Below are 27,550 nucleotides of genomic sequence, written 5' to 3'. Positions count from 1 at the left end.
GCTTAAATAGCTCTTCTACCTTGAATGTGTTCTGATCCTATAAAAATCAAAAACTAGTCATTATTTCCCTTGTCTTTGTTTCTTTTTCTTAACAAAAGAGTAATCATGAAGGAAAAGTTGTCACGTTTCTCTTATAGCACTCACTGGCTGTAGAGCAGTGCTAGACCCACATCAGGTACTCACGTTTTGAAAGATTAAATAATATTTAAGATTATGTGGTAGAGTGGCACTTATACAATATCAGGGTTTAGATCCTTGACCTATACCATCGATGAATCTATCATTATAAACATAGGTCTTATCTATACAACCTTAAAATAATCAGGATTGGGAAAAAATTATTACAAATAATTGTTTACCACTGAAAGTGAAAGTCTTTCAGTCGTGTCCAACTTTTTGCAACCCCATGGACTATACAGTCCATGAAATTCTCCAGGCCAGAATACTGGAATGGGTAGCAATTCCCTTCTCCAGGGGATCTTCCCTACCCAGGGATAGAATCCAGGTTTCCCGCCCACATTGCAGGCAGATTCTTTTCCAGCTGAGCCACCAGGAAAGACCTCATTTTATTTATAAGTGAGCAGTTATGGATAATCAACGGTTCAGACTCTCCTCTAGCAGCTTCCTTTGCTTAAGCAAAAGGGAAAAGGGGAAAGGAACACTCTCATACAGAGTTGGATGTCACCAGAGTAAACCCTGCTATTCTGGATGTGAGGCCACTTGGAAATACAAGCAAGCCCAAGGGGCTCAGAGCCCTGCGTTGCTTGGGACAGGACGCAGGTAGTTAACATCTAGGAGCAGAGTCAGGAAACCTGTGTTCAAGTCCTGTCTACACTGTGCATTGGCAGCAGAAGCCAGGGCAAGGTGCCTTACTCAGCCAACCCTTGCTTTTTTTTTTTACCACTAGTGACAGAATTAACAATAAAGATAGAATTTTTAAATAGTATTTTTATTCTTAAATGTCAAGATATGCTTATTCACAATCCTTCATGTCATCACTCCTTTCAAGCTTCTTTATAAACAAAAATATCAAGAAAAATTACAATACTATCTATTGAAAATCAATGATGCTTCTTAAAAACTTTAAAAAGCATAATTTAGACAATGACAAAGTAAATCAACTTTAGATATTTTCAGTGAAACCTTCTTAGATAAAGAAATCTGTTATGATACAAGCAAATTGGGCTTATTCAGTTCAGCAAAAGAGACTATAAGGAATTGTGAATTGGTATTTCATCACAGGAAGTGAATGGACAACTTTTATTGCTTGTGGACTGGACAAAAATCTTATGGTTGAGAAATAAGGAGTTGAGTCTTTGAGTCGGTTGATTTTTTAAAATAAGGACACAACTATATGAGGTTCTAAGTAAAAATGCAGGTAGTATATAAGTCATATATTCTGTGGTTCTAATTTTTTAACTGATTAAGGGGGTTGGTGGTGGTTCTAGTTCTTTTTTTTTTTTTTTTTGTTTTAACCACAAATATTTATTGATGGATTGAAGAATACAATTTTAATGGAACAATAAGGCACAACTGTGGATTAAAACAGTTTGCTACACAGCCAAAAGGAGGAAAAAGCCATCATCTTAGGAACTTTAAATATGCAGGTCAAGGAGCCTCTAAGTACCTCACTAATAGACCAGTGTTGGACAGTTCTTCCCTTTTATAAAATTCCTATATCACTTGATCACAAAGTCACACTGATACTTCTCTATGAAATCCTCTCTCATTTATACTTGAGTCATCCAGCCTGGCTACTCTTTCTTAAGCACTCTTCCCAAACCCTTTGCAGTTTTTTTTTTTTAAAGCAATTCCCTTCCTAAAGTAGTGTGTATACATCTTGGATAGCCTTCCAAAGCAAGGAAAGAAGCAAGCAAGCAATGAGTCAGAATCAGCCAAGGACAGATATATGGATGAAGAGATGCATAAGGACAGATCTTAGGATGACCACAGCCTGCTTCAGTGACATCTATACTAAGCTTCCTTGGGGCAGAGGAGTTGCTCTGGTTCAAGCAAAGGCTTGTAATGCCACTTCAGGTTGTGTCACCAATCCCAGAGCTCTCATTCCTAAGGGATTTGCAGTAGTGTACAAGAGGAGCTAGGAAGTCAATGTAACCAGGCAGCTAATGATACGATACATTCAGTATTTTGGACCTGTATTAAGAGCTGACTATGGCGTCCAGCATTAACTTGTGCCAGGTGTAAAATTCAGAGAGAATTTTGTGCAAAACTTCAAGACACTGAGGACAATTTTTAAATCTTATGGACTGGGATAAGTTAGGCACTTATCTTTCTACTTAGAAATGTGAAGTGAAAAGTATTCCAGGGCACATCACACCAAGGCATAAACCATGCTGTAGAGGTGGGAATATTTTTAGGGTGCCCAGCCTCCTTGTTAAAAAAGCCATGAGAAAGACACCAAGCAAATGGTCAGAGCAGCCATTCTGGTGGTGACATTATCCTCAGACGAAGCAAGCTGCAGGCATGCGGCTAATTTCCAGAGAATCAACACTGTACTAACAAGAGCAGCCATGTAGGTATGTATGTTGAGAATGGGTTCTAGTTCTAAGTCACACTAGCTTTTGGCCATCTGCTGACCAGTCCAGAGGACTGGCCACAAACACAGTTTCATTTCTGATCTACAGCACTGTGATGATCTGACATCATCATCTTCAAAAAAAAAAAAAAGTTTAGAGTCAAATCAGGGTATGATCTTTTGCTTCTTTTGTTAAGGATGAGTTGTCAGGTCACCTGATATGATAGTGGCTACACAGAAACATTTAAAACTGGAGATGTACACAAAGTAGGAAAGAAGAGTGATGATTGGATTTTGTAGAACGCTTCAAAGTCATGTGCAGAAACTACTGAACTCGGGACAAGTAAGTAAGACAAAATGTATTAGGATCTACCTTGGAGAGTTAAATGGCCAACTCCTCCACTTCAGAGGAGCATTCTACTTAGCTAAGAATATTTATCCAAATGCAGCACAAAATGATGGGAATGGTACAGGTTAATAGAAAGTCTAAAGCTACCAGATTTTCTATTATTACTGGGGCCAAATAGTTTAGATTTGTCTTTTGAGTACTGAAGCTGTGAAAGTATCATTTATAACTTAAGGTTAATGATCATCCTTCCAAAGGTATAATATCATTGTAGAAACTATCACCCAGATGACATACATAAAACTCAATCAGTGTAACCTCTGAGTAATTCTTCAAACAGTCTACAGTGGTTTCATTTTGTAAGTTGCTGGGCACACATCTCAATGAGACATTGTCTATAAAGGGCCCAGGGATCTTGGATTTCTAAAGGCTCTGACATTTACACCACAGACTCAGGATAGGTAGGGAACCAAGTAAATAGCAAGGGAACCAAGTAAAGATTTGATGTTCATATAACAAGAGTACTCTACTGGGGTGCAGGTGTTATTTACCATAAAAAGAGTGTTCCAGTTATCTCTTCCTTGAGGAAGACAAATGCCTTGTGTGTAGGTTAATGATTTACAATAATTTAGAAAAAAATAAGTGAACCAGAAAGAAGAGCCCTGGTATTTGTTCCTAGCTCTGCTGTGTCTCCAACTCTATGGAGGCTGTTGCAGGAAAATTTGGGGTAAAATCTGGGGCCCCAGCTGTTTTTTATTTGTACTGCATCTGTTGCTCTACATCTAAGCCCACATGTTTCTATTGATATAATTCATTCCAAAAATTCTTTGAGCCACCTATGAATTTCATTGAGGCTCACTCTCTTAGATAAAATTAACATTCATGAATGTCTTTAAGATAAGAGATGTTGGGGTTTGTTTGTTTTTCATTAAGAGAACCTCTGTGGCACACACTTAATCTTTCCATAGGGCCTTTTGTATGACTAATAGTAGTCTACAGCAACTCCCTAATCAGTCGGTACTCTTTTTTTTTTTATACTTTTTTTTTTTAATTTTACTTTATTTTTAAACTTTACATAATTGTATTAGTTTTGCCAAACATCAAAATGAATCCGCCACAGGTATACATGTGTTCCCCATCCTGAACCCTCCTCCCTCCCCATACCATCCCTCTGGGTCGTCCCAGTGCACTAGCCCCAAGCATCCAGTATCGTGTATCGAACCTGGACTGGCAACTCGTTTCTTACATGATATTTTACATGTTTCAATGTCATTCTCCCAAATCTCAACAAAAGATTTTAGAGTCACACCCTTGGTCCAATATCTAAATTGTGTTTTCTGAACAGCATCTTAGATTCAACTTGTGCTTAGAACACACTTCATAAGTTTAGTATCACCTGCCTTCTAGAAGAGGTTGAGGATTTTCAAAACCAACAACACCGGCTCCCTTTAACATCCCTTTCCTTAATTCTCTCTTTCCCATTTTAGTATAGCAGCAAAAAGAAACCAAGCAGAACCTTCAACACGTTGCTTGGAAGTCTCTGTAGCTTGATCGCCCAGATCATAAGACACATATTCTACTTTCCACATTCCTACTTGCAATAAAGTTGTCAAGCTTTCCACTGCTATAACAAGGACTCCCCATCTCCACTTGCTATACTTTCCAAGAGCATGTTCCCCACCTCCTTTTGAGGCTTCACTGGTGGTATCTTCAAAATCTGTATTTCTACTAAAAGGGAGTTCAACATAGCTTAAACTTTCACTAACCCTCTTTTCAAAGTTTACTACCCAGTTCCAAAGCCACACTCACATTTCAGGTTTTTCTATGGAGGCACACTGCTTTCAGGTATAAGATCTGTATCATTTATCTTTTAATATGTAAGAAGTTATCCCCACCCCACCCCTAGAACCAGCAGCTTCAAACAACAAACATTACCTTATGGTTTTGGGGAGTCAGAAATCCAGCTGTAGCATCGCCTCTCATTTTGGATCTTTTACAAGGTTTTAGTGCAGTTTTCTGTTGAGGCTGCAGTGATCTCAGAGCTCAAATGGGAATGGACCCACTTCCAAGCTCATTTAACCTGTAAGCCCTCACTGGCTATTGGCTGGAGAACCAGATCCTTGCCACCTGTGCCTCTCCATGTGCCAGCTCAAACATGGCAGCTGCCTTCACTCTGAATTAAGTAAGAAACCTCTCTCTCCCTCTCTCTTCCACACTTTTCTTTACCCTGTTCCTCCCTTTCTTCCTCTCTCTCCCAACTCCCTCTGTCCCTCTCTCTCTTCCCGAATAATTAATACTTTTATTATAACCTAATTTGGAAGTAACATCTTATCACTTTTCCATGGTGTGTTGATTGGAATCAAACACCAGGCGATGGGGATCACTATGGCCTACCATAAAGACAAGTCTCTTCAGAAAAATAAGGACTGCAATGGGTAAAATGTAATTTTCACAGGACAAAATAAACTCCATGTTCTAGAAACATTTTGTCTTCCACAAAATCAGAGCTCAGGCAGAATATGTGATTCGCCAAGGGCTGCCAGAAACTTTGAGCTGAACAGGTGCAAATGGCCTTGAAAAGAGAAGTGCTTAAATAACCAAATAGAGGGGCCTCAGCTGAATCTTGTTGAATTCTCAAAGAGTAGAACTTAAATAAAGAAATCTGTTAATATGTAACCAACATGAGTTTTACTGACTTCCTTCAGCAAAGAAAAACACCACAAAGATGATCCTGAAACAGAGTATCAATAGAAGAAGTAAATAAATGCATGATTTTGTTATTTAGGGGTTAGACTCAGATCATTAGAAGGGGGATATTAGGAGGGGGATACTGTGAAGCTTCAGAACTGATTGACGTAAATAAAGCAAGGTTTTGAGCAAATAAGTGCTCAAAACATTCTGCGGTTACAATGATTTACAGGGATGGTTGTTCCAGTTTTCAATATCTACCACTTAATTCGAGAGACATTAATAATATCATTGCTTAATGGATTATATTACCTATTTAGCCCAAATGTCTTCTATTTATTCTGTGAGGTAAAAATGGAAATATGATTAGAGAGTTCACTGCTGCCTGTATAAATTCAAACACTGAAATGGCCAGTAGCATATATGTATGTGTCATTTGAGCTATGGAGCCAGAAGACTGTGTTTAAATCCAGCACTACCACTCCCTGAATGTACAACATTGATCTTGTGTCACCTCTCTGTACCTCAATTTAGATATTTAAAATAAGATAAAAATTGTAATCTTCCATGTAATGGTTCTGAGGATTAAATGAGTTAATATATGTAAATCATTTAGGTAGTGTCTGGTACATAGTTAATAAGGAAATAAATAGTAGCCTTCATGATTCTGATAGGATGATGATATCTTATTGTTCATATCAAAAAGTACTTTCTGACTATTTCAACCCACAGGATATAATCAATCAAAATAACAACACAATATACTCTAAAAGAAAATAGCATTTATAGACTCATGATCCACAGGATGCTGTGAAGTTATTTCACTGTAGTCTTGGATATTTCTGGTACGGGGTAAATTTATTTTTGTGTTAACCTGAGTACTAGCCCTGAGGGCTCCTGAATACAATTTCCCAGCCTTCCGGGTTAAATCTATAAGAAAGCATAGCCAATAATGGTGTCTGTCTCCTTAAAGCTTCATTTTTTTTTTTTCTTTAGCTTGGGAACTCAGAGGTTACAGTGTATTTTAGAAAGTCTTTTATTAACAGATGACTTCTATTAATTTGTGGAGAAAATTAGATATTATGACAGCTAATACTGAAACCTTATAAGCTATACCTCTAGAAACCTGATAGAAAATCTAGCTTCTTTGACTGTCCTCTTTAATTTTTCATTCTGTAATGCTGTTACTAGTGTGATATCACAGTCAGTAAATTTTTCACTTCAGGTCCTGGCACAAAGCCAGGTGGTTTTAAAGTCACTTGCTCAGGCAAAAGAAGAATGGTACATTTGGAGTGGAAGTATCCTGGAGGGCATTGTTGCAATTAGATAGATGAATGACCATGGGTTTTAATTAGAACACTTGGTACACACTCCACATCATTATTCTAAGAAACTGCACTCACGGAGTGAGGTAGTATACTACTGAGTCAATATCCTGCGGATCTGTAAGCACAATTTCTGAGTAGGAGCCATTTTAACTTCATTTATTTATACCTTGGCTATTTTTAATAGACAGAATCATTTGTGATTAACCCTATAGGACAGTTCTATAATCAAATTAATTTTTAAAGTCAGTCAGAGGAGGGAAAAGGTGAGAATTATGAAGATGGATATGAATGTCATTTTTTAAATGTCCTACACCCAATAAAAATACTATTATTCTGTTCTTTTTAACATAGGACCTATGCACATAAAAAAGTAACAGCTTTCTGCAGACTTGCTTCACAGTACCCACTTTTAAAATCAAGATGAACATGTTATTTCTCCCCTCCATCTAAAGATTGCAAACCAAACCTTAAAACAATCAAGTTCATAAATAGTACCTACAGCCAAAATGCAATAACAAATAACACTAAAAATAAAATTGCTTCATAATAAAACGACTCCCATGTCATCACTGAAGCACTTACCCCTTGAATCATTGATTCAACAAGCTTTTCTTGATAATCAACACTCTATACCTCTACCTTGAAGGTATTATAAAAGATTCTAGAAATACAACCTCTTCAATAAATGGTGCTGGGAAAACTGGACAGTTACATGTAAAAGAATGAAATCAGAACACTTCTTAACACCAAACACAAAGATAAACTCAAAATGGATTAAAGACCTAAATGTAAGACCAGAAACTATAAAACTCTTAGAGGAAAACATAGGCAGAACACTCAATGACATAAATCAAAGCAAGATCCTCTATGACCCACCTCCTGGAGCAGTGGAAATAAAAACAAAAGTAAACAAGTGGGATCTGATTAAACTTAAAAGCTTTTGCACAGCAAAGGAAACTATAAGCAAGGTGAAAAGACAACCCTCAAAATGGGAAAAAATAATAGTAAATGAAACAACTGACAAAGGACTAATTTCCAAAATATACTAGCAGCTCATTCAACTCAATACCAGAAAACAAATAACCCAATCAAAAAGTAGGAAAAAGACCTAAACAGACATTTCTCCAAAGAAGACATACAGATGGCTAAGAAACATATGAAAAGATGCTCAATATCGCTCATTATTAGAGAAATACAAATCAAAACTACAATGAGATATCACCTCACACTGATCAGAATGGCCATCATCAAAAAGTCTACAAACAATAAATGCTGGAGAGGGTGTGGAGAAAAGGGAACCCTCTTGCACTGTTGGTGGGAATGTAAATTGGTATGGCCATTATGGAAGACAGTATGGTGATTCCTTAAAAAACTAGGAGTAAAACCACCATGTGATCCCACAATCCCACTCCTAGGCATATACCCTGAGGAAATCAAAATTGAAAAAGACACATGTATCCCATTGTTCAGTGCAGCACTACTTACAATAGCTAGGACATGGAAGCCACCTAGATGTCCATCGACAGATGAATGGATAAAGGAAAGTGGTACATATGCACAATGGAATATTACTCAGCCATAAAAAGGAAGACATTTGAGTCAGTTCTGATGAGGTAGATGAATCTAGAACTTATACAGAGTGAAGTAAGTCAGAAAGAGAAAGAGAAACATCATATTCTAATGCATATATACGGAATCTAGAAAAATGGAACTGAAGAATTTATTTACAATACAGCAATAGAGAGAAGAAGGCAATGGCACCCCACTCCAGTACTCTTGCCTGGAAAATCCCATGGATGGAGGAGCCTGGTAGGCTGCAGTCCATGGGGTCGCAAAGAGTTGGACATGACTGAGCGACTTCACTTTCACTTTTCACTTTCATGCACTGGAGAAGGAAATGGCAACCCACTCCAGTGTTCTTGCCTGGAGAATCCCAGGGACGGGAGAGCCTAGTGGGCTGCCGTCTATGGGGTCGCACAGAGTTGGACACGACTGAAGCGATTTAGCAGCAGCAGCAGGAGCAATAGAGAAAAGACATAGAGAATAGACGTATGGACATGGGGAGAGGGGAGGAGATGGTGAGATGTATGACAAGTAACATGGAAACTTACATTACCATATGTAAAATAGATAGGAATTTGCTGCATGCCTCAGGAAACTCAAACAGGGGCTCTGTATCAACCTAGAGGGGTGGGATGGAGAGGGAGATGGGAGGGAAGTTCAAAAGGGAGGGGTTATATCTATACATATGGTTGATTCATATTGAGGTTTGATAGAAAACAATAAAGTTCTGTAAAGCAATAATCCTTCAATAACAAAATACAATTATCCTTCAATAAAAAAATAAAGATTCTAGAAATATAAAGGAGAATAGAATATGATCTTAATAATTGCTATGGTCTAAATGTGTGTCCACAAAATTCATTTGTTGAAACCTAATGCCCAAGGTGATGGTATTATAAGGTGAAGCAATTAGATCATGAGGGTGGAGTCCCCATGAATGGGATTAATACCTTTACAAAGAGACCTAAGAAAGTTCCCATGTCCCTTCCATCAGTTTACAGTGGAAAAAGTAGTCATCTAGGAAGCTAGCACTCACATATCACTGAAGACTCTCCAGGGCCACGATCGTGGATTTTTCTAGCTCCTAAACTGTGAGACCTAAACTTACAGTGTTTATAAGCTATCCATTTATAGTACTTTTTCATAGCAGACTGAACAGACTAAGAAAATATTCAAGAGGTGATTCTTAAAGAATAGAGAAATTTAACAATAGAAATGTAAATAATAACAATATACCCAATTTTATCTTTCAAACTGGGCTTCTTGGATAAACAAGAAATGATGCTTTCTTTTAGTCTGTCCCTGTACATAGACTTTTCAACACAAAGCTGCTCTGATTTCCCAAAATAGAGCTAGAGAGATTTAACACAGACATTATACGTTGAACATCTGGGAAAGAAATTATAGAAATTCTGTTGAAAGGGTAATCTTGCAAAGCAGGGTCTTCCAAATCCCACTAGAAAATCATTTTGGATCTTCTGCCAATTTTGACCCAAGACAACTTTACAACTATGATGGAAATCTAAAGTCCAGATCCACCATCCATACCTCCCATGCCTAGCATCATCAGGCTATACTTAGCACCTTATTCGTCATCTAATTTTTTCTCTGTCTTAAAATTCTGTCCTCACCACTCCCCATATTAAACTTTGATTAATTGCTGGCCCTATTTCAATACCTATACTACACCCACTAGGTTTAAACTAAAGAAAGCAGGGGAAACCACTAGGCTAGTCAAGTATGACCTAAATCAAATCCTCTATGATTATACAGTGGAGGTGATGAATAAATTCAAGAAATTAGATCTGGTAGACAAAGTGCCTGAAGAACTATGACAGAGGTTTGTAATACTGTACTGAAGGCGCTGACCAAAACCGTAACAAAAAAAGGAAATGCAAGAAGGCAAAGTATTCTCTGAGGAGGCTTTACAAATAGTTGAGGAAAGATGAGAAGTGAAAAGAAAGGGAGAAAGGGATAGGTATACCCAACTGAATGCAGAGTTCCAAAGAATAGCAAGGAGAGGCAAGAAGGCCTTCTTCAATGAACAATGCCAAGAAATAGAAGAAAACATCAGAAGGGGAAATATTAGAGATCTCTTCAAGAAAACTGGAGATATCAGAGGAAAATTTCATGCAAAGATGGGCACAATAAATGACAGAAATGGTAAAGACCTAGTAAAAACAGAACAGATAAAGATGGCAAGATTACACAGAAGAACTGTACCTCAAAGATCTTAATGACCTGGATAACTACAATGGTGTGGTCACTCACACCAGACATCCTGGAGTGTCAAATGGGCCTTAAGAAGCAGTGCTGCTGATAAAGCCAGTGGAGCTGATGGAATTCCAGCAGAGCTATCTAAAATCCTTAAAAGATGCTGCTGCTAAAGTGCTGTACTCAAAAGGTCAGCAAATTTGGAAAACCCAGCAGTGGCCACAGGACTGGAAAAGGTCATCATCATTCCAGTTCCCAAGAAGGGCAGAACTAAAGAATGTTCAAAGTACTGGACAATTGCACTCACTTCCCATGCTAGTAAGGTTTTGCTCAAAATCCTTCAAGCTAGACTTCAGCAGAACTTGAATCAAGAACTTCCAGATGTATAAGCTGGGTTTAGAAAAGGCAGAGGAATCAGAGATCAAATTGCCAATATCTGTTAGGTCACAGAGAAAGCAAGAGAATTCCAGAAAAACGTCAACTTCTGTTTCATTGACTATGCTAAAGCCTTTGACTGTGTATATCATGACAAACTGTGGAAAACTCTTAAAGAGATGGGAATACCAGCCCATCTTACCTGTCTCCTGAGAAACCTGTATGCAGGTCAAGAAGCAACAGTTAGAACCTTATATGGAACAACTGACTAGTTCAAAATTGAGAAAGGAGTACGACAAGGCTGTATATTGCCATCCTCTTTATTTAAGTTATATACAGAGCACATCATGCGAAATGCTGGGCTGGATGAAGCACAAGCTGGAATCAAGACTGCTGGGAGAAATATCAACAACCTCAGATATGCAGATGATACCAATCTAATGGCAGAAAGTGAGGAGGAACTAAAGAGCCTCTTCATGAGGCTGAAAGAGGAGGGTAAAAAACTAGCTTAAAATTCAATATTAAGTAAATTAAGATCATGGCATCCAGTCCAATCACTTCATGGCAAGTAAAAGGTGGAAGCAGTGACAGATTTCCTCTTCCTGGGCTCTAAAATCACTGCAGATGGCAACTTCAGCCAAAATTAGGAGACAAATGCTTTTTGGAAGGAAAGCTATGACAAATCTAGATAGTGTTTTAAAAAGCAAAGGCATCACTTTACCAACAAATGTCCATATAACTATATGGATGGTCTTTCCAGTAGTCACATATGGATGTGAGAGTTAGACCATAAAGAAGTCAGAGCATAGAAGAACTGATGCTTTTGAACTGTGGTGCTGGAGAAGACTCCTGAAAGTCCCTTGGACAGCAAGGAGATCAAACCAATCCTAAAGGAAATCAACTCTGAATATTTATTGGAAGGATCGATGCTGAAGCTCCAATAATATGGTCACCTGATACAAAGTGCCAATTCATTGGAAAAGATCCTGATGCTGAGAAAGATTGAAGGCAGAAGGAGAAGAGGGCAACAGAGAATGAGATGTTTGGATGGCATCACTGATTCAATGGACATAAATTTGGGCAAACTATGAGAGATGGTGAGGGACTGGGAGGCCTGGTGTGCTTCAGTCCATGGGGTCACAGAATCAGACACATCTTGGTGACTGAACAACAACAACTTCACCCACACCAGTTATTTCATCTTTCACTCCTCTACCATGTCCATCTTCTTGCCCTAATAGATATTCTACAATTTGTCTATATTTTGCTTCCCTTGCAACTATCTAGAATGGAAAACATTGTTAATCAAAATAGTGGTAATTTATTGAAAATATTTTCTAGGAACCTTGCTAAACAGTTTACAAATATTACATCTTTTCATGTTAGTTAATTTTCACAGTGACCTATTAGTACTCCTAACCAATAGCTAAAGCAAATAAGACAGAAAAAAGGTATATAATTTGCATCAATACATAAAGCTACAAAGTGGCACAATTGGGATTTAAATCAAGATTGCTTTTAGGAAGGGTAAGGTTTTGGAGACAGATAGTGTTTTAATTTTGATACAATACCAGATTTATAGAAAATTTACTATAGTTACTTTCCCTAACCTGGAACAGTTTCTGAGTCTGTCTTTGTATTTCCTGATACTGACATTATAAAGATTTCAGGGCATCTTTTAATTTTTTTAGAATGTACCCCGATTGGGGTTGGTTTCATGCAAAACCCTTCTCTCAACTATCCCGTTGTCATATTCTTTCTCATCACATATAGTACAGCTGCTTTTCCAAAGACTGATGCTAACACACTAGCAGAATTAGTATTTACCTTTGAATTCTCTTTCTTAAAGATGTTTCCACAATTGTATTAGCTTAAGTTCCCACAAAACCGAGTCTGGCCTCTGCCACAAATATTTCATCTCAACATATTCAAATGGAATAAACTAACTCTCCTCACCACCAAAGCTAATAGCCAGTGGTGCCAACATCCACCAAGAGTCAGAAATTCAGTGCCACCCTAGGTGTCTTTATCTGTTCTCACCTGTGATTTTCACTAAAGCTTATCCATACTACTTACCAAAGTTTCTAGAATAAGTCTCCTTTTCTTTTTCTCCACCCTTTACTAAACTTTCTTGGTCTCTTCTTATCCTCTCCTTTCTAGACCATAACAAGTCTATCTTGTCTCCCAATCTGCAATCTTGTTCCTTCCATCATCCACATCCCTTTCACTGTTCTTTTTCCAATACTACAAACTGAATTGAATATCCCAATTGCTTAAAAGGAATCACTAGCTTAGCATATATATTATTAGGATAGAGTCCAAACTTCCTGGGGTGTCATATAAAACCTCTGTGTGTCCTTGACTGTTTCTACATCCACAGCTCCTGCTACTTCAATAATGCTCCTGTAACCATGCTCCTCCCCTCATGCCTTCTGCCCTTATCTTAATTTTTCCAACCCTCATTATTTCTAAATGTTCACCAAAGGTACCAAGTAATTTTATAACTTGAAGTCTTTGCATATGCTGTTTTCTTGCTTGAAAAAATTTACCTTCCCATCTCCATCTGATGGATTTCTATTCACCATCAAAATTAATAGAGTCTCTTTGTGGAAATGTTTGTTCTCAACTTTATTTATCTACAGTTTCCTATAATTTAGACATTATTATGCTCTTGGCACTTAAATATTTACCTTTGCAAAGATTGCCTTTGTCTCCTGTTCACCTCTAATACTCCAACAGACTGCAGTCTCTTTGAGATCAGGGGTTATGTCTTGATTATTTGATATCCCCATTGCCTGGACAGTAGCAAATATTTGCTGACTTAAAGTAAATCCTGCTCCATGGGTCAGAAATCTTTCCCAAACGTAACAAAACCAGTTTTTGCTGAAAGGAAGAATTTGAAAAGTATCAGTCCAGGTCCACAGAAGCAAACACAATTCCACTCCGATGGTTCAAGGGAAAAGAAGTATCAAATGGACTACTTTCAGAGGTATAGACAGGGTTCAGGGGACCAAAAGGGGGTGTTATCACCCAATCACTAGCTACAGGAGGTGGGAATAGTGCTAGTGGATCCAATGAGGGATGAGTACACAGAGGAGGAACGATGAGTAAAGCAATAGATAAGGAGGGAGCCAGCCACTGCCAGGAGCTCAGCATGAAAGTGGAGATACAGGGGATATACCTTCCCTCCTCTGTTCTCCTGTGCTCCCAGCCTCCACTGAAATCTCTAGATAAGCCCATTGAAAAGCCAGTTGTTAAGGGCGTTTAGATGAAGCTTTCTCAGGCAGTCAGCACTCTGGGCTAAGAATGGATGAATCTAAGTTGAACAAAGAAGAGTATTAGCATGACAGCCAAGAAAAGCGATGCAGAGGCAAAGGTTCATATTTGTTGTGTTATGTATTGCCCACATAAGTGGGCACTATATTCATATAAGTATTTTATATCTATCTCTTTTAATTCTCCCCACAATCCTGTATTATAGGTATAATATTACTACCTCCTCCTATCTAGAAAAAGGAAAACTGAAACTTAGAGAAATTAAAATGAATTGTTGCAGTTCACCCATAGCTAATCATGTGCTATCAAGCCCAACATTGATTCTCTGTCAGAAGTCAAGTAACATTTTATATATATATGAGCCAGATTTGCTGCTGGATCACAATACCTCCCCTCTGGACCAGAAACTTCTAAGGTGGATCTCAAGTAGAAAGGTAGATGATCCAATACCACATTGCCTAATGATTCCCTTATAATGAATTTTAACCTCATTTGTCAGTCCATTTGTCATGTAAATAGAAAAATAAAGAAGGGAGGTGGCTCCTTCTCTTTACTTCCAAATCCAGCACATCAGAACAAGGCAGTTTCCTAATACGGTCTATAATTTGAAAAGGGACTTGCTCGTTTTAGATTTTTAAACACTTATTTTCACCAGATAAATCTTTAACATTGGAGTTTCAAGTCACTTTGCCTTCAGATCCCAAATCTATAAATTTATTTTTAATAGAACATTTATTTTAGTAAAATTCGCCCCCAAACAAAATGAAAACCCAGAGAGTTTGTTTATAAAGTACCCAAGACTATATCAATATTGGAGACTTTTACTTAATAACTTAAAAGGGAGCCAACTATACTACATTTCAGAGAAAGGAAACAAAGACAGCTAAGATTGTAAATTAAGACCCAGGAGAAAAGTTTGAAGAAACTGTCATTATGTATCCTATTAAAAAAAAAAGAAAAGAAACTGAGTAGAGTCTAAATAAAGGTCTCAAAGAGTGTGAATTACAGAGAAAGGATGAGAAATGCAGTTCATCCCATCAAATCTGTGTGAACTGCAGCACTAGACATAGACACTCTACAAAATACAAAAGTGGACAAATGTAGTCCCTGCTCAAGATGGGGTGACACCCTTGCAGACAAATACCCAAAATGCAAAGTCCAGTGTTTTAAGTGTTATAATGGGTGCTTGGTGCAAAGGAGGGCATGATTCCACCATGATGTTAGACCACCATATCTCTTGGCGCGTTTCTGTAATAACCTCTTGTCTCACTATTTCCACTCTTGGCCACCCACAGTCTAGCCTACATAGCAGCCAGATTGTAGGTCTGATCATGTCAGTCCTCTGCTCAAGACTCCAGTGGCCTCCAGCACATTCTTCCCATGGCCGCCAAGGCTGTCAGTGGTTTGGCTCCTCCTTGCCTCTCCTGCATTACCTCCTGAGCCCTCCCCCTCACTTACTGTGCCCTGGCCTCACGTATCTCCATGTCTTCCCACCCGTCCACCATGTATACTCAGCATTTGCAGCTTCTGGTCCCTCTTCCTAGAAGATTCCTCCTCCAGATAGCTGGATCGAGAAGATGAATGTCTCAGCTTATGCAAAAAGAGTGAATTTTACCTTCTTCTATCTTTTTGTTCTATTCGGGCCCTTAGCCACATGGGGAAGCTGGGCTTCATGATGTCTACTGACACAAATGCTATTTTCTTCTGGAGACACTCTCACAGACATAGGCAGAAATAATGTCTTACCAGCTCTTTGGGTATCCCTTAGCCCTGTCGAGTTGACACATAAAGTTAATCATCAGATACAGTTTACTTATTCACTTTCCAAATATTAACTCCTCAGAACAGTGTTGTCTGACCTCTTTATCTAGAAAGGCAGCTTCGGACACACTCTATACCCTTAGTCTGTTTTCGTTTTCTCTCTAGCAGCCACACTAGTTATTATTATACTTATATCCCTTTGCATATTAATTCGTTGTCTGTCTCCACATACTTTAATGTAAGGTCCTGATAGCAGAAACTTTGTCTTAGTCACGGGTGCAACTCACTGGAGGTGTGAACGGTGCCTGACAGTAGCTGGAGTACAAAAAATACTTGTTGAGAAAATGAGTTCCTGATTTTCACTGTAGAGGAATGAAAGAAATGTAGAGGTGTATTCTGCTGACACCTGGAATAGGCTGTAGCATATTAAAAGTCTCTAGCATACTATTTACTGCTTAAAATAGTTTTAGTTTTAGGTGAAATATTTAAACTAGGACTTGTAAAAACAGTAAGATTCTCAATAGGATGAAGTAAGAGAAAAATAAGAAAAAGTTTCTCACTATTGGATAGTATTAGAGGTAGGGAAGTGTAATTTTTCATAATAATGAGAATTTGAGATTGATGGGGACAGAGGAAGTCTAAAGAAGAACAACAGAGATAAAATTGGAAGAGTAAGGTGTAATGGGGTCAGGAAAACCTTAAATACCACATTTGTACATTGTGTATTTAGCCTGGGGAATGACAGAATAGCATCTGTCTTTTCGGAAATTTTAATTTTGCCTATGGCATGCAGAAAAGGGGAGGGAAGGAAGATGAGACTGAAATGACAAGGAAAGAGTGAGCATCCAAAGGACAGTTGCAGTAAGAATAAAATGAGATCAGAAGACAGAGGAGGATTACAGGGCTTAGGGGTAGAAAGGATATGTTCACTTCAAAGACTGAATTCAATCATTTGATGAGACATTCCAAATAAAATAAACAGTAAATCCTTTTCTAAAGTGGTAGTCCAAGATATATACCAAATTATAATTTTCAAGGAAAGTATTTCTTAAAACTAGTCCATCTAGGTAGTTTTTATTAAGGAAACATATTTTCTTTTTTTAGAAAAAGTATATATAGCACAATTCTTAAAGAGATGGGAATACCAGACCACCTGACCTGCCTCCTGACAAATCTGTATACAAGTCAAGAAACAACAGTTAGAACTGGACATGGAACAACAGACTGGTTCCAAATCAGGAAAGGAGTACACCAAAGCTGTATATTGTCACCCTGCTTATTTAACTTATGGATGAAGCACAATCTCGAATCAAGATTGCAGGAAGAAATATCAATAACCTCAGATGTGCAGCTGACACTACCCTTATGGCAGAAAGCAAAGAAGAACTAAAGAGCCTCTTGATGGAGGTGAAAGAGGAGAGTGAAAAAGTTGGCTTAACACTTAACATTCAGAAAACCAAGATTATGGCATCCAGTCTCATCACTTCATGGCAAATAGATGGGGAAACAGTGACAGACTTTATTTTTTGGGCCTCCAAAATCACTGCAGATGGTGACTGCAGCCATGAAATTAAAAGACACTCCTTGGAAGGAAAGTTATGACCAACCTAGACAGCATATCAAAAAGCAGAGACATAACTTTGCCAACAAAGGTCCATCTAGTCAAATCTATGGTTTTTCCAGTAGTTAGGTGTGGATGTGAGAGTTGGACTATAAAGAAAGCTGAGTGCCAAAGAATTGATGCTCTTGAAATGTGGTGTTGGGGAAGACTCTTGAGAGTCCCTTAGACAGCAAAGAGATCCAACCGGTCAATCCTAAAGGAAATCAGTCCTGAATATTCATTGGAAGGACTGATGCTGAAGCTGAAACTCCGATACTTTGGCCACCTTATGCGAAGAACTGATTCTTTGGAAAAGACCCTGATGCTGGGAAAGATTGAAGGTGGGAAGAGAAGGGGATGACAGAGGAGGAGATGATTGGATGGCATCACCAACTCGATGGACATGAGTTTGAGCAAGCTTCAGGAGTTGTGATGGACAGGGAAGCCTGGTGTGCTGCAGTCCATGGGGTCGCAAAGAGTCGGACACAACTGAGCAACTAAACTGACTGATATAGAACAAATAAGAGACACAGCTAAGGGATTGAAAAGAGAAAAAAAAAAAAAAAAGAAGGCAGCGAATGAGTGATGACATATTGTCAAAGAGGAGGTGAATGGAGAGTATTCAGAGACTTAGAAATTAAAGGAGATTTTTAGCAAAAGTAAACAAAGAGGCACATGGCTAGAAGAATCAGTGGGATGAGACAAGGGAGAGATCCCCTGGGATTTGCATGTAGATCTTAACTGATGAACTTTCCCGGGGTAGGTAATACAAAAAGATGAGGTAATGTTACAGAGACTTCTGAGTAGTAGAAGCTGTTGGGTAAAGATTAGCATTATTATTTGTGTGGAAAGGAAAAGGAGGTATGAGATGGAATTTTCCATCAAGGGAATTGCCCAGTAAGAGGTGACAATGGCTTTTTGTTTCTTTTTTCTTGGTAATAGGAGCACACAGTGTCTAAACATAAGAAGCAAACCTTCAGTAACTATTTGTTGAAAGAATAACTTAAGTACACTTGGCATTTAATAGGGGAAGGCTGAAGGTACAATAGGACATTTTGTAAAAAGTTCTAGTAGAGTTTGGGTGATACAGTCGACCCTTCCAGATCCTGCTGATACAGAGGACAGACTATGTATCCGTCATCTTATATAAAGGACTTGAGCACTTGCAGGTTTTGGTATTCGAGGGTGTCCTAGAATCAATCCCCCAAGAATCTTGAGGGATGACTGTACTTTTTTTTTCCCTCTGAAGGAGCTAAAAAGAAGAAGGATGAATATACAGCAATATCTTACTTAAAGGGAAAATTCCTAATGGTCTGTCAAGATCTTCCATAAATTGTCCTATGTTCGTCTCTCCATCCGCCTTTCCTTCTTTTTCCACTCACCCCTTGCTCCAGCCACATTTACTTTCTTGCTGTTCTTCATACACGTAAGATCATTCCCCCATTTGCATTTTCCCTGGCTTGTCTCTGTACCTGGAATGCTCATTCCCAGAATCTCCTCATGACCAGCAATTCCCACAGCTCAGGTCTTGGGTCAAATGTGAGACTCTTAAAAAAGGCTTTTTCTGACCTCCCAAAATGATGGAGCTTCTACTTAGGTCATGTTTTGCCATATCTCCCTACTTTATCTCCCTGCTTTAATTAAAAGGGTACATACCACTCAATGATATCATCTTCCTCACTATCTATTTATCATTTACTTCTTCTATTCTCCATAGAAGAGATACTCCTTCTTACTCATTCACTGATTATGTTCCTAATACCAGGAATGAAGTGAAGTGAAGTGAAGTGCAACCCCATGGACACCAGGCTCTTCTGTCCATGGGATTTTCTAGGCAAGAGTACTGGAGTGGGTTGCCTTTCCCTTCTTCAGGGAACTTCCCGACCCAGGGATCAAACCCAGGCCTCCCTCATTGTAGACAGACGCTTTACCGTCTGAGCCACCAGGGAAGTCAATGCCAGCAATAGTCTCTAGCACATAAAACACGAGACAAAAGAAAGGGAAAAAATAATTATTTGAAAACAAATGAATAAAACTTGAAGTGAAAAAGATGAAAGTTAAAGAAGCAGATTTTAAATTACCTTAGTCATTTCTATAAATTAACGTGTATTTTCTCAAACAAATCTCTTTCTTCCTTTCCCTCTTGTGCCCCTCCTGCTCAGTCCACCAGAAATTCTGACCCAAACCATTGCAATCTCCCTGCCTTGTCCCATTCCAATATAGTTTCCCAACTTAAGCCACAGTGATCTTCCTAGACTATATATCTGACTGTTTCCCTATCCACCTAAAATATTTCATAAGCTCCTCATTGCTCTAAGAGTCAATTCAAACTCCTTACCTGGCTTTAATAATCAGACTGATATGGTTTTTATTTAGTCCTGTAGTTTCATTTCATTCATCACTAACTCATGATGAATGAATGATGATTCATTCATCACTAAGTCATGCCCACCTCATTACCCTCACTGATTCCTTTGGTCACTGAATTCCATCTATGTGCTATGTTCCCTGTTCCCTCACTTCTCAACTACATTCTCTTCCTGGAAAGTTGCTCCACTCTTGCTTCATTTAAATCAACCCTGTGTATCCTTTGGGTCTCAATGTGAATGTTGATTTTTTCATGCAATATTGTAAAAACTACTCTCACCTGAGTTATTTATTGTTTCTGTATAATTCCAAATATTCTATTTATTATATATATATATATATATGGGCTTAAGCAGAAAAGAACTTTATTAAAGAATATTAAATAGAAGACAATATATCAGAGCAAAAGGCTAGAGAATCAGCCTTGGAGGCTGTATCAACAGGAAAAGAAATGTCTGAATTTCTTCTGAAGAGCCGTATCTTTGTTCCTGCTGGTATAACAAAGACCATTAACCCTGGACTTGAACTGCCATCATTCAGTCCTTTGTCATTACTAATTGAATGGTGGCTCCCTCTCTCCCACCCTTGCCACATTAAGTTCTATTCAGCCTTTTTTTTTTTATCTTAAATTAGTCTTTCCTGAATTGACGTGTTGGTAGATCTGATTGGTAGGCTTTAGTCATAGGCATAAATTCTTTAGTCATAGGCATAAAATTGCCTCAGGGAGGCAAGGAAAGCACTTTTCTAGCTTTTAATTTGATAAAGCAAAACTTAGGAGGTGGGAAGAATTGTGATAAGTGTCTACTGCATAGCTATCCTCTATTACTTCCCTAATCACAATACATATTTTTTGCTTAGCTTCTGTTTGTCTCATTCACTAACTCCACAAAGACAGGGGCCAAGCCAATCTCATTCACTACTGTTTCTCTAAAAGCTAGCAGAGAGCCTGACATACAGTAAATACTAAAAGATTATTTTTTGAATGAATAAAGGGTTGAAACCAGGGTTTGAAGATAGTATGGAACAGCTGTTGAAATTATAATGCACAAATTATAATTGGGAATCAATGAGAGAAGAGTGAGAATTGCTGCATTACATTTTAGATCCTGCCAAGTTTAGGAAGAACCTGTTTGTGGTAGAACTGATTGTCAACGTTTAGTGAGTTTCTCAAGTGAAGCTGAGAAGCCAGGAAAGAAGAGTTTAGGGGTCTAAACAAGTTTGTGGCTGCAAAAGGATTTGTGAGCGGAAGACTAAAAAGAGTTTGAGCTCAAACAAAATATACATGAACTCACTGAACATAGAATTTAGATTGCTTAAGGAACAAACTAAACCAGAAAAGGGATGGATAGCCTGTGAGAATACAAAAAGATGAAATGACTAAAGATGATGATAAAGGCAAAGGTATAGTATAGTATAAAATAGGAAGAAGATATATTTACTCCACCCTCCTCCAAGTTATCAAAGCCAAGTTCCTTGCTCCTCCCATTCTCAGTCCTGCCCATTTTTATGCACCAGTCTTAATGAGTGGAGTCATAGATCACCATCCTCTGTTGCACGTGTCCTCCTGCATCTAGAGTTGCTGAGAATTAAATTGCCCAGTCAGAGCCACTTGTGGCCTCCTTGTGTTTATTCCCTTTGTCAATGGAAGCCAAAATCCATAGAATTAGTGCCTTTTCTTTTCTCCTCTCCACATTAAATACTTATCCTTCACTGCCACACCCATCTGCTCAGTCTTTAGAACTGGTTATCTGTTTTATGTCCTGCTTTTTTATTCTTAACAGATTGCCTCTGAAATGCTGAAACATGCTCAGAATGCTGTGCACATATTTAAGGAGTCTGTTATCCTGTCCTGTATATGCCTGTCTTCATCTTGAAGATGCCTTAGTTATTAGCCTAGCAAAAGGGCTTCTATATGATATCATATATGACAACTGCGCATCATCCTGACTCTTCAGTCTTGGCTACCATCTGGGTAGCCTGGCATTGGGCTGTGGTATGAAGTGAATGTTTGTGTCCCCCCAAAATTTCTATTTTGAAGCCCTAACCATCCAGAGTGGTCGTATTTGGTGGTAGGGCCTTTGTGAGCTAATTAGGTTTAGAAGAGGTCAGGAACATGAGGACTCCATGGCAGGATTAGAGTCCTTATAAAGAGAGGAAGAGAATGGAGCTGTCTTTCTCCCTATCCCCTGCCTGCTGAGGACACAGTGAGAAGGCAGCCATCTACCAGTTAAGAAGAGGGTTTTCACCAGACCTCTACCATGCTGGCACCCTGGTCTCAAACCCCCTGACTCCAGAACTATGAGAAATAAAGTCTGATGTTTAAGCTACCCAGTCTATGGTACTTATTATAGCAGCCTGAGCTGACTGAGATAGGTAGTCTTGCCATGACTCATGTTGATTTTTTCTGAGATGTGACTCTGCCCCTTGAACTCTCTGCTTTATTCATCTTGTTTATTCTCTAGAGTCAGGTCATCCTCTACTTCAAGGTCACCTCCTCCATCATATAATCCTGAAAACAAATAATATGGTGATCTATACCCATTTCTTAGGTTGCAACCAAATACAAAGAGAAGAGTTACAGAATGAAATGATAGCCTAGTTTAAGTTGCAGTAACAAATGTCTCTGAAATCTCAGGGACGTAAAGCTAGGTCCAAAACCTTTTCTAAGGACCAGATGGCAAACATTTCAGGCTTTGCAAGTCACAATATCTGTCATAACCATTCAACCCTGTCACTGAAGCACAAATGGCATTACAGTCAATACATAAATTAATGGGCATGGCTGTGTTCAGGAAATCTTTACTCATAAGAACAAACAAATTAGCCCTTAGTTTGCTGACCACAGACTTAAAGCAATGACGATTTATATCATGTTCTCCTTGGTCTTTGTTACAAGTTGGATGGATGACCTGTTCAAATTGTCACTGTCGGTACTCTAGGCCCCAAACTGACAAAAGAGCCAAAATCTGCAACTCTACTTTTAATTGTAACAAAGAGGGAAGTGAATTAAAGGAAACCATGTGTTCTTAAAGCTTCTGTTCAGAAGTGACATACATCATTTTCACTTGGATTTCATAAGCTCATGTATATTCTATCTTCACTCCTGAATTTAACATGGCAGGGAAGTATTAATTTCCTACAGAGGAGAGAAACTAAGAATTGGTGAAGACTGACATAATGGACAAAAAGGATTTGAGGTTTCAAGCTTAAAATTCTTGATGCAGGTTTAGATAAGGAAAAAGATCAAAGTCATATGCTTTAAAGACAGCTGAAGAGAAATGGCATGGTACTGAAGCTAACTGGAGTTGAGTGATTGTGAAATTTGTATACTTCAAAGTTCGTTAGCATGCTTATTGAAATTAAGACTAGCTGTCCTCCGCATCAGTAAAAATTAACAAGAAAAATAACAGCATAGTATAACTCGGATAATGTGCTAGATCTGCGTGGATCTTCAATTTCCTTGGTATATTTGTCTAGTATTTAAAGACAGGAAAGAGATCACATTGTAAAAATAATGTAAACATCATAATCTAGTCTTAGTATACACCAAAATATATCAGAAGTCCAAATTGGCTGACCTATTATTTACTTTATAATTATCTGTACATCTATCTCTATCTACCTATATTTACAATACAAGAAGATCTTGAAATAACCACCTATGCAGTAAATCAATTACCATCAAATCCATTTGAAAAATGAAAAACCAATGGTTGATGTGAAACATGATTTGATAGGAAAATGTCTTAGCATTTTATAAATGCATTCAGTTCAGTTCAGTTTTTCAGTCATGTCCGACTCTGCAACCCCATAAATCACAGCACACCAGGCCTCCCTGTCCATCACCAACTCCCGGAGTATACCCAAACTCATGTCCATTGAATGGGTGATGCCATCCAGCCATCTCATTCTCTGTCATCCCCTTCTCCTGCCCCTAGTCCCTCCCAGCATCAGGGTCTTTTCCAATGAGTCAACTCTTCGCATGAGGTGGCCAGAGTACTGGAGTTTCAGCTTTAGCATCAGTCCTTCAGATGAACACCCAGGACTAATCTCCTTTAGGATGGACTGGTTGGATCTCCTTGCAGTCCAAGGGACTCTCAAGAGTCTTCTCCAACACCACAGTTCAAAAGCATCAATTCTTCAGTGCTCAGCTTTCTTCACAGTCCAACTCTCACATCCATATATGACCGCTAGAAAAACTGTAGCCTTGACTAGATGGACCTTTGTTGGCAAAGTAATGTCTCTGCTTTTTCAATATGCTATCTAGGTTGGTCATAACTTTCCTTCCAAGGAGTAAGTGTCTTTTAATTTCATGGCTGCAATCACCATCTGCAGTGATTTTGGAGCCCTCCCCCAAAATAAAGTCTGACGCTGTTTCCACTGTTTCCCCATCTATTTCCCATGAAGTGATGGGACCGGATGCCATGATCTTTGTTTTCTGAATGTTGAGCTTTAAGCCAACTTTTTCACTCTCCTCTTTCACTTTCATCAAGAGGCTTTTGAGTTCCTCTTCACTTTCTGCCATAAGGGTGGTATCATCTGCATATCTGATGTTATTGATATTTCTCCCAGCAATCTTGATTCCAGCTTGTGCTTCTTCCAGCCCAGCGTTTCTCATGATGTACTCTGCATATAAGTTAAATAAGCAGGGTGACAATATACAGCCTTGACATACTCCTTTTCCTATTTGGAACCAGTCTGTTGTTCCATGTCCAGTTCTAACTGTTGCTTCCTGACCTGCATATAGGTTTCTCAAGAGGCAGGTCAGGTGGTCTGGTATTCCCATCTCTTTCAGAATTTTCCACAGTTTCTTGTGATCCACACAGTCAAAGGCTTTGGCATAGTCAATAAAGCAGAAATAGATGTTTTTCTGGAACTCTTGCTTTTTCAATGATCCAGCAAATGTTGGCAATTTGATCTCTGGTTCCTCTGCCTTTTTTAAAGCCAGCTTGAACATCTGGAAGTTCATGGTTCATGTATTGCTGAAGCCTGGCTTGGAGAATTTTGAGCATTACTTTACTAGCGTGTGAGATGAGTACAATTGTGTGGTAGTTTGAGCATTCTTTAGCATTGCCTTTCTTTGGGATTGGAATGAAAACTGACCTTTTCCAGTCCTGTGGCCACTGCTGAGTTTTCCAAATTTGCTGGCATATTGAGTGCAGCACTTTCACAGCATCATCTTCCAGGATTTGAAATAGCTCAACTGGAATTCCATCACCTCCACTAGCTATGTTCATAGTGATGCTTTCTAAGGCCCACTTGACTTCACATTCTAGGATGTCTGGCTCTAGGTCAGTGATCACACCATCGTGATTATCTGGATGGTGAAGATCTTTTTTGTACAGTTCTTCTGTGTATTCTTTCTACCTCTTAATATCTTCTGCTTCTGTTAGGTCCATACCATTTCTCTTCTTTATTGAGCCCATCTTTGCATGAATTGGTTAAGACTAATTTAACAGGCTTCTTTTTTGGTGGCATAGTGGAGCAAGACAGGAAAGATGAAAGAAAAGCTAATCATGGATTGCCACAATTGTTCTGACAATTTTTTTCTCCAAAGTGCACTGGAAAAATAGTTATTATAACACACGTTTCTGAACCAATAGTTCTCAATCCACTCTTCTACATTCATATAACCACATCAAAATACTAGAGATTTAAGTATATAGAAATAACCTTGAACTGACTCGACTCATTTTTTTTTTCAATAAATTATTTATACCTATTGTTTGCCTTTGTTGTGTCAACTATTATTGGTAATAAACCACTTGTAACAAACCTCAGAAGGGATGGAGGCAGGCAAATGTCATCACATCCAGAATGTCTAAACTGGAATGTTACCAGGGCATTCTAACTGAAACACAGTCAAGATTCTAGCAACTACTGTCCTCAGCCTTTGATTCACGGCCTATCTCAGGGGCCCCCAATCTCTGGGATTCAATGCCTGATGATCTGATGTGGGGCTAGTGGTAAAGAACCCACCTGCCAATGCAGGAGATGTAAGAGACACAGGTTTAGTCCCTGGCTTGTGAAAATCCCGTGGAGGAGGGCATGGCAAACCACTCCAATATTCTTGCCTGGAAAATCCCACATACAGAGGAGCCAGGCGGTCTATGGTCCATGGGGTCACAAACAGTCAGACATGACTGAGCAGTGCACCATCCACTGTCGCAGGCCTGGGTTGATTCCCACAGCATCCAGTGGACTGTTATTTGTGTGTGGTAATTTGTGATCTGAGGTGGAGCTGATGTAATAATAATAGAAATAATGTGTACAATAAACATAATACATTTGAATCATTCCAAAACCATCTCCCTACCCCCATTCCCCACCCCTGGTCTCTGGAAAAACTGTCTTCCAGGAAACCAGTCCCCAGTGCCATAAAGACTGGGGACCACTGGACTAGCAGAGTTACACCAACTGGTGTTTGTTTAATCAGGAAGGGCAACTCTAGGAGAAATGTGTCTTGGTCTCAGCCTCCAATGTATGGTTTTGTGAATATAGTTGACTGTTAAAAAACATGTTAGGGGCACCAACCCCCAAAAGTCAGAAATCTGAATATATCTTTACAGTCAGCTCCCCATACTTGTAGTTCCATTCAATAAAAGTTGGGTCATGCAGTACTGTAATACATCTTTTGTAAATCATCCACTGAAAAAAATTCATTGTAAAGGTGGACCTGTACAGTTCAAACCCATGTTGTTCAAGTGTCAGCTATCATTAGCTTGTGAATCTAGAGTGAAAAAAGGGGACAGAATTGGACAAGTCTGTCATACAAAGGAACTTGGCTTTTGCATTGTTTTATATGTCTTGTTACTTGTTTTTTATTTGCTCATGGGAAAGAGAACAGATATGGCATGATTAAAGAAATATCAGGGAAATCAAAAGAAGCCACACAAAAATACAAGCCTACATTTCCTAGGCATTACGCTTGTTTTGGAGAAGGCAATGGCACCCCACTCCAGTACTCTTGCCTGGACAATCCCATGGACGGAGGAGCCTGGTAGGCTGCAGTCCATGGGGTCGCTAAGAGTCAGACACGACTGAGCGACTTCACTTTCACTTTTCACTTTCATGCATTGGAGAAGGAAATGGCAACCCACTCCAGTGTTCTTGCCTGGAGAATCCCAGGGACGGGGGAGCCTGGTGGGCTGCCGTCTATGGGGTCGCACAGAGTTGGACACGACTGAAGCGACTTAGCAGCAGCATGCTTGTTTTACACTGGAATAGAGGAAACAGAGTTGTTCGGATAAAACTTATCATCTTTGTTTACCATTAGACTGCATTTCTCATTTTGAATTTTGAAGATTACCTCTAATATAACTGCAAATACTAATTTGTCCCATGACTTAAAATAAATGTTGTTACTGTACATGTAGAATGCTTCTGCCTGCACATTACTACCTTTGCATCTTATTGATTGCATTGCTGGTTTCTATGGCAACAGTAGTGGAGAAGTTAATTAAGATCAGGAGGTTAGAATTGAAGAAAAATAGAAT

General features: G+C 38.8%; 1 protein-coding gene across 16 annotated transcripts in view; it reads right to left on the bottom strand.

Moving 5' to 3' along the window:
* LOC147363331 (uncharacterized) overlaps positions 1–27,550 on the bottom strand; it is a 342,275-nt gene that overhangs the window by 246,270 nt on the left and 68,455 nt on the right. For 7 of the 16 annotated variants that reach the window (XR_015136976.1, XM_086327052.1, XM_086327050.1 and 4 more), the window contains 2 exons: positions 14,232–14,366; positions 13,741–13,933 (listed from right to left, as the gene is read on the bottom strand). The exons of 7 other annotated variants lie outside the window; for them this stretch is intronic. Coding sequence is in view for 6 of the 9 variants with exons in the window: in XM_086327052.1 (XP_086183178.1) it covers positions 13,741–13,933; positions 14,232–14,290 (252 nt within the window). In the remaining 3 variants the exon portion in view is untranslated. Of the gene's footprint in view, positions 1–4,817; positions 5,434–13,740; positions 13,934–14,231; positions 14,367–27,164; positions 27,273–27,550 lie in introns of those variants that run through there. 2 more of the 16 variants (XR_015136985.1, XR_015136987.1) reach the window with 2 other exon arrangements.

The sequence above is a fragment of the Bos grunniens genome, chromosome 11 (genome assembly GCF_055505025.1).
Source record: "Bos grunniens cultivar Pamir isolate PY7600 chromosome 11, Bosgru_T2T1.0, whole genome shotgun sequence".
Taxonomy (NCBI): domain Eukaryota; kingdom Metazoa; phylum Chordata; class Mammalia; order Artiodactyla; family Bovidae; genus Bos; species Bos grunniens.
Note: the sequence above shows the minus strand (reverse complement) of the source record. Positions and strands in the feature narration are given on the sequence as shown.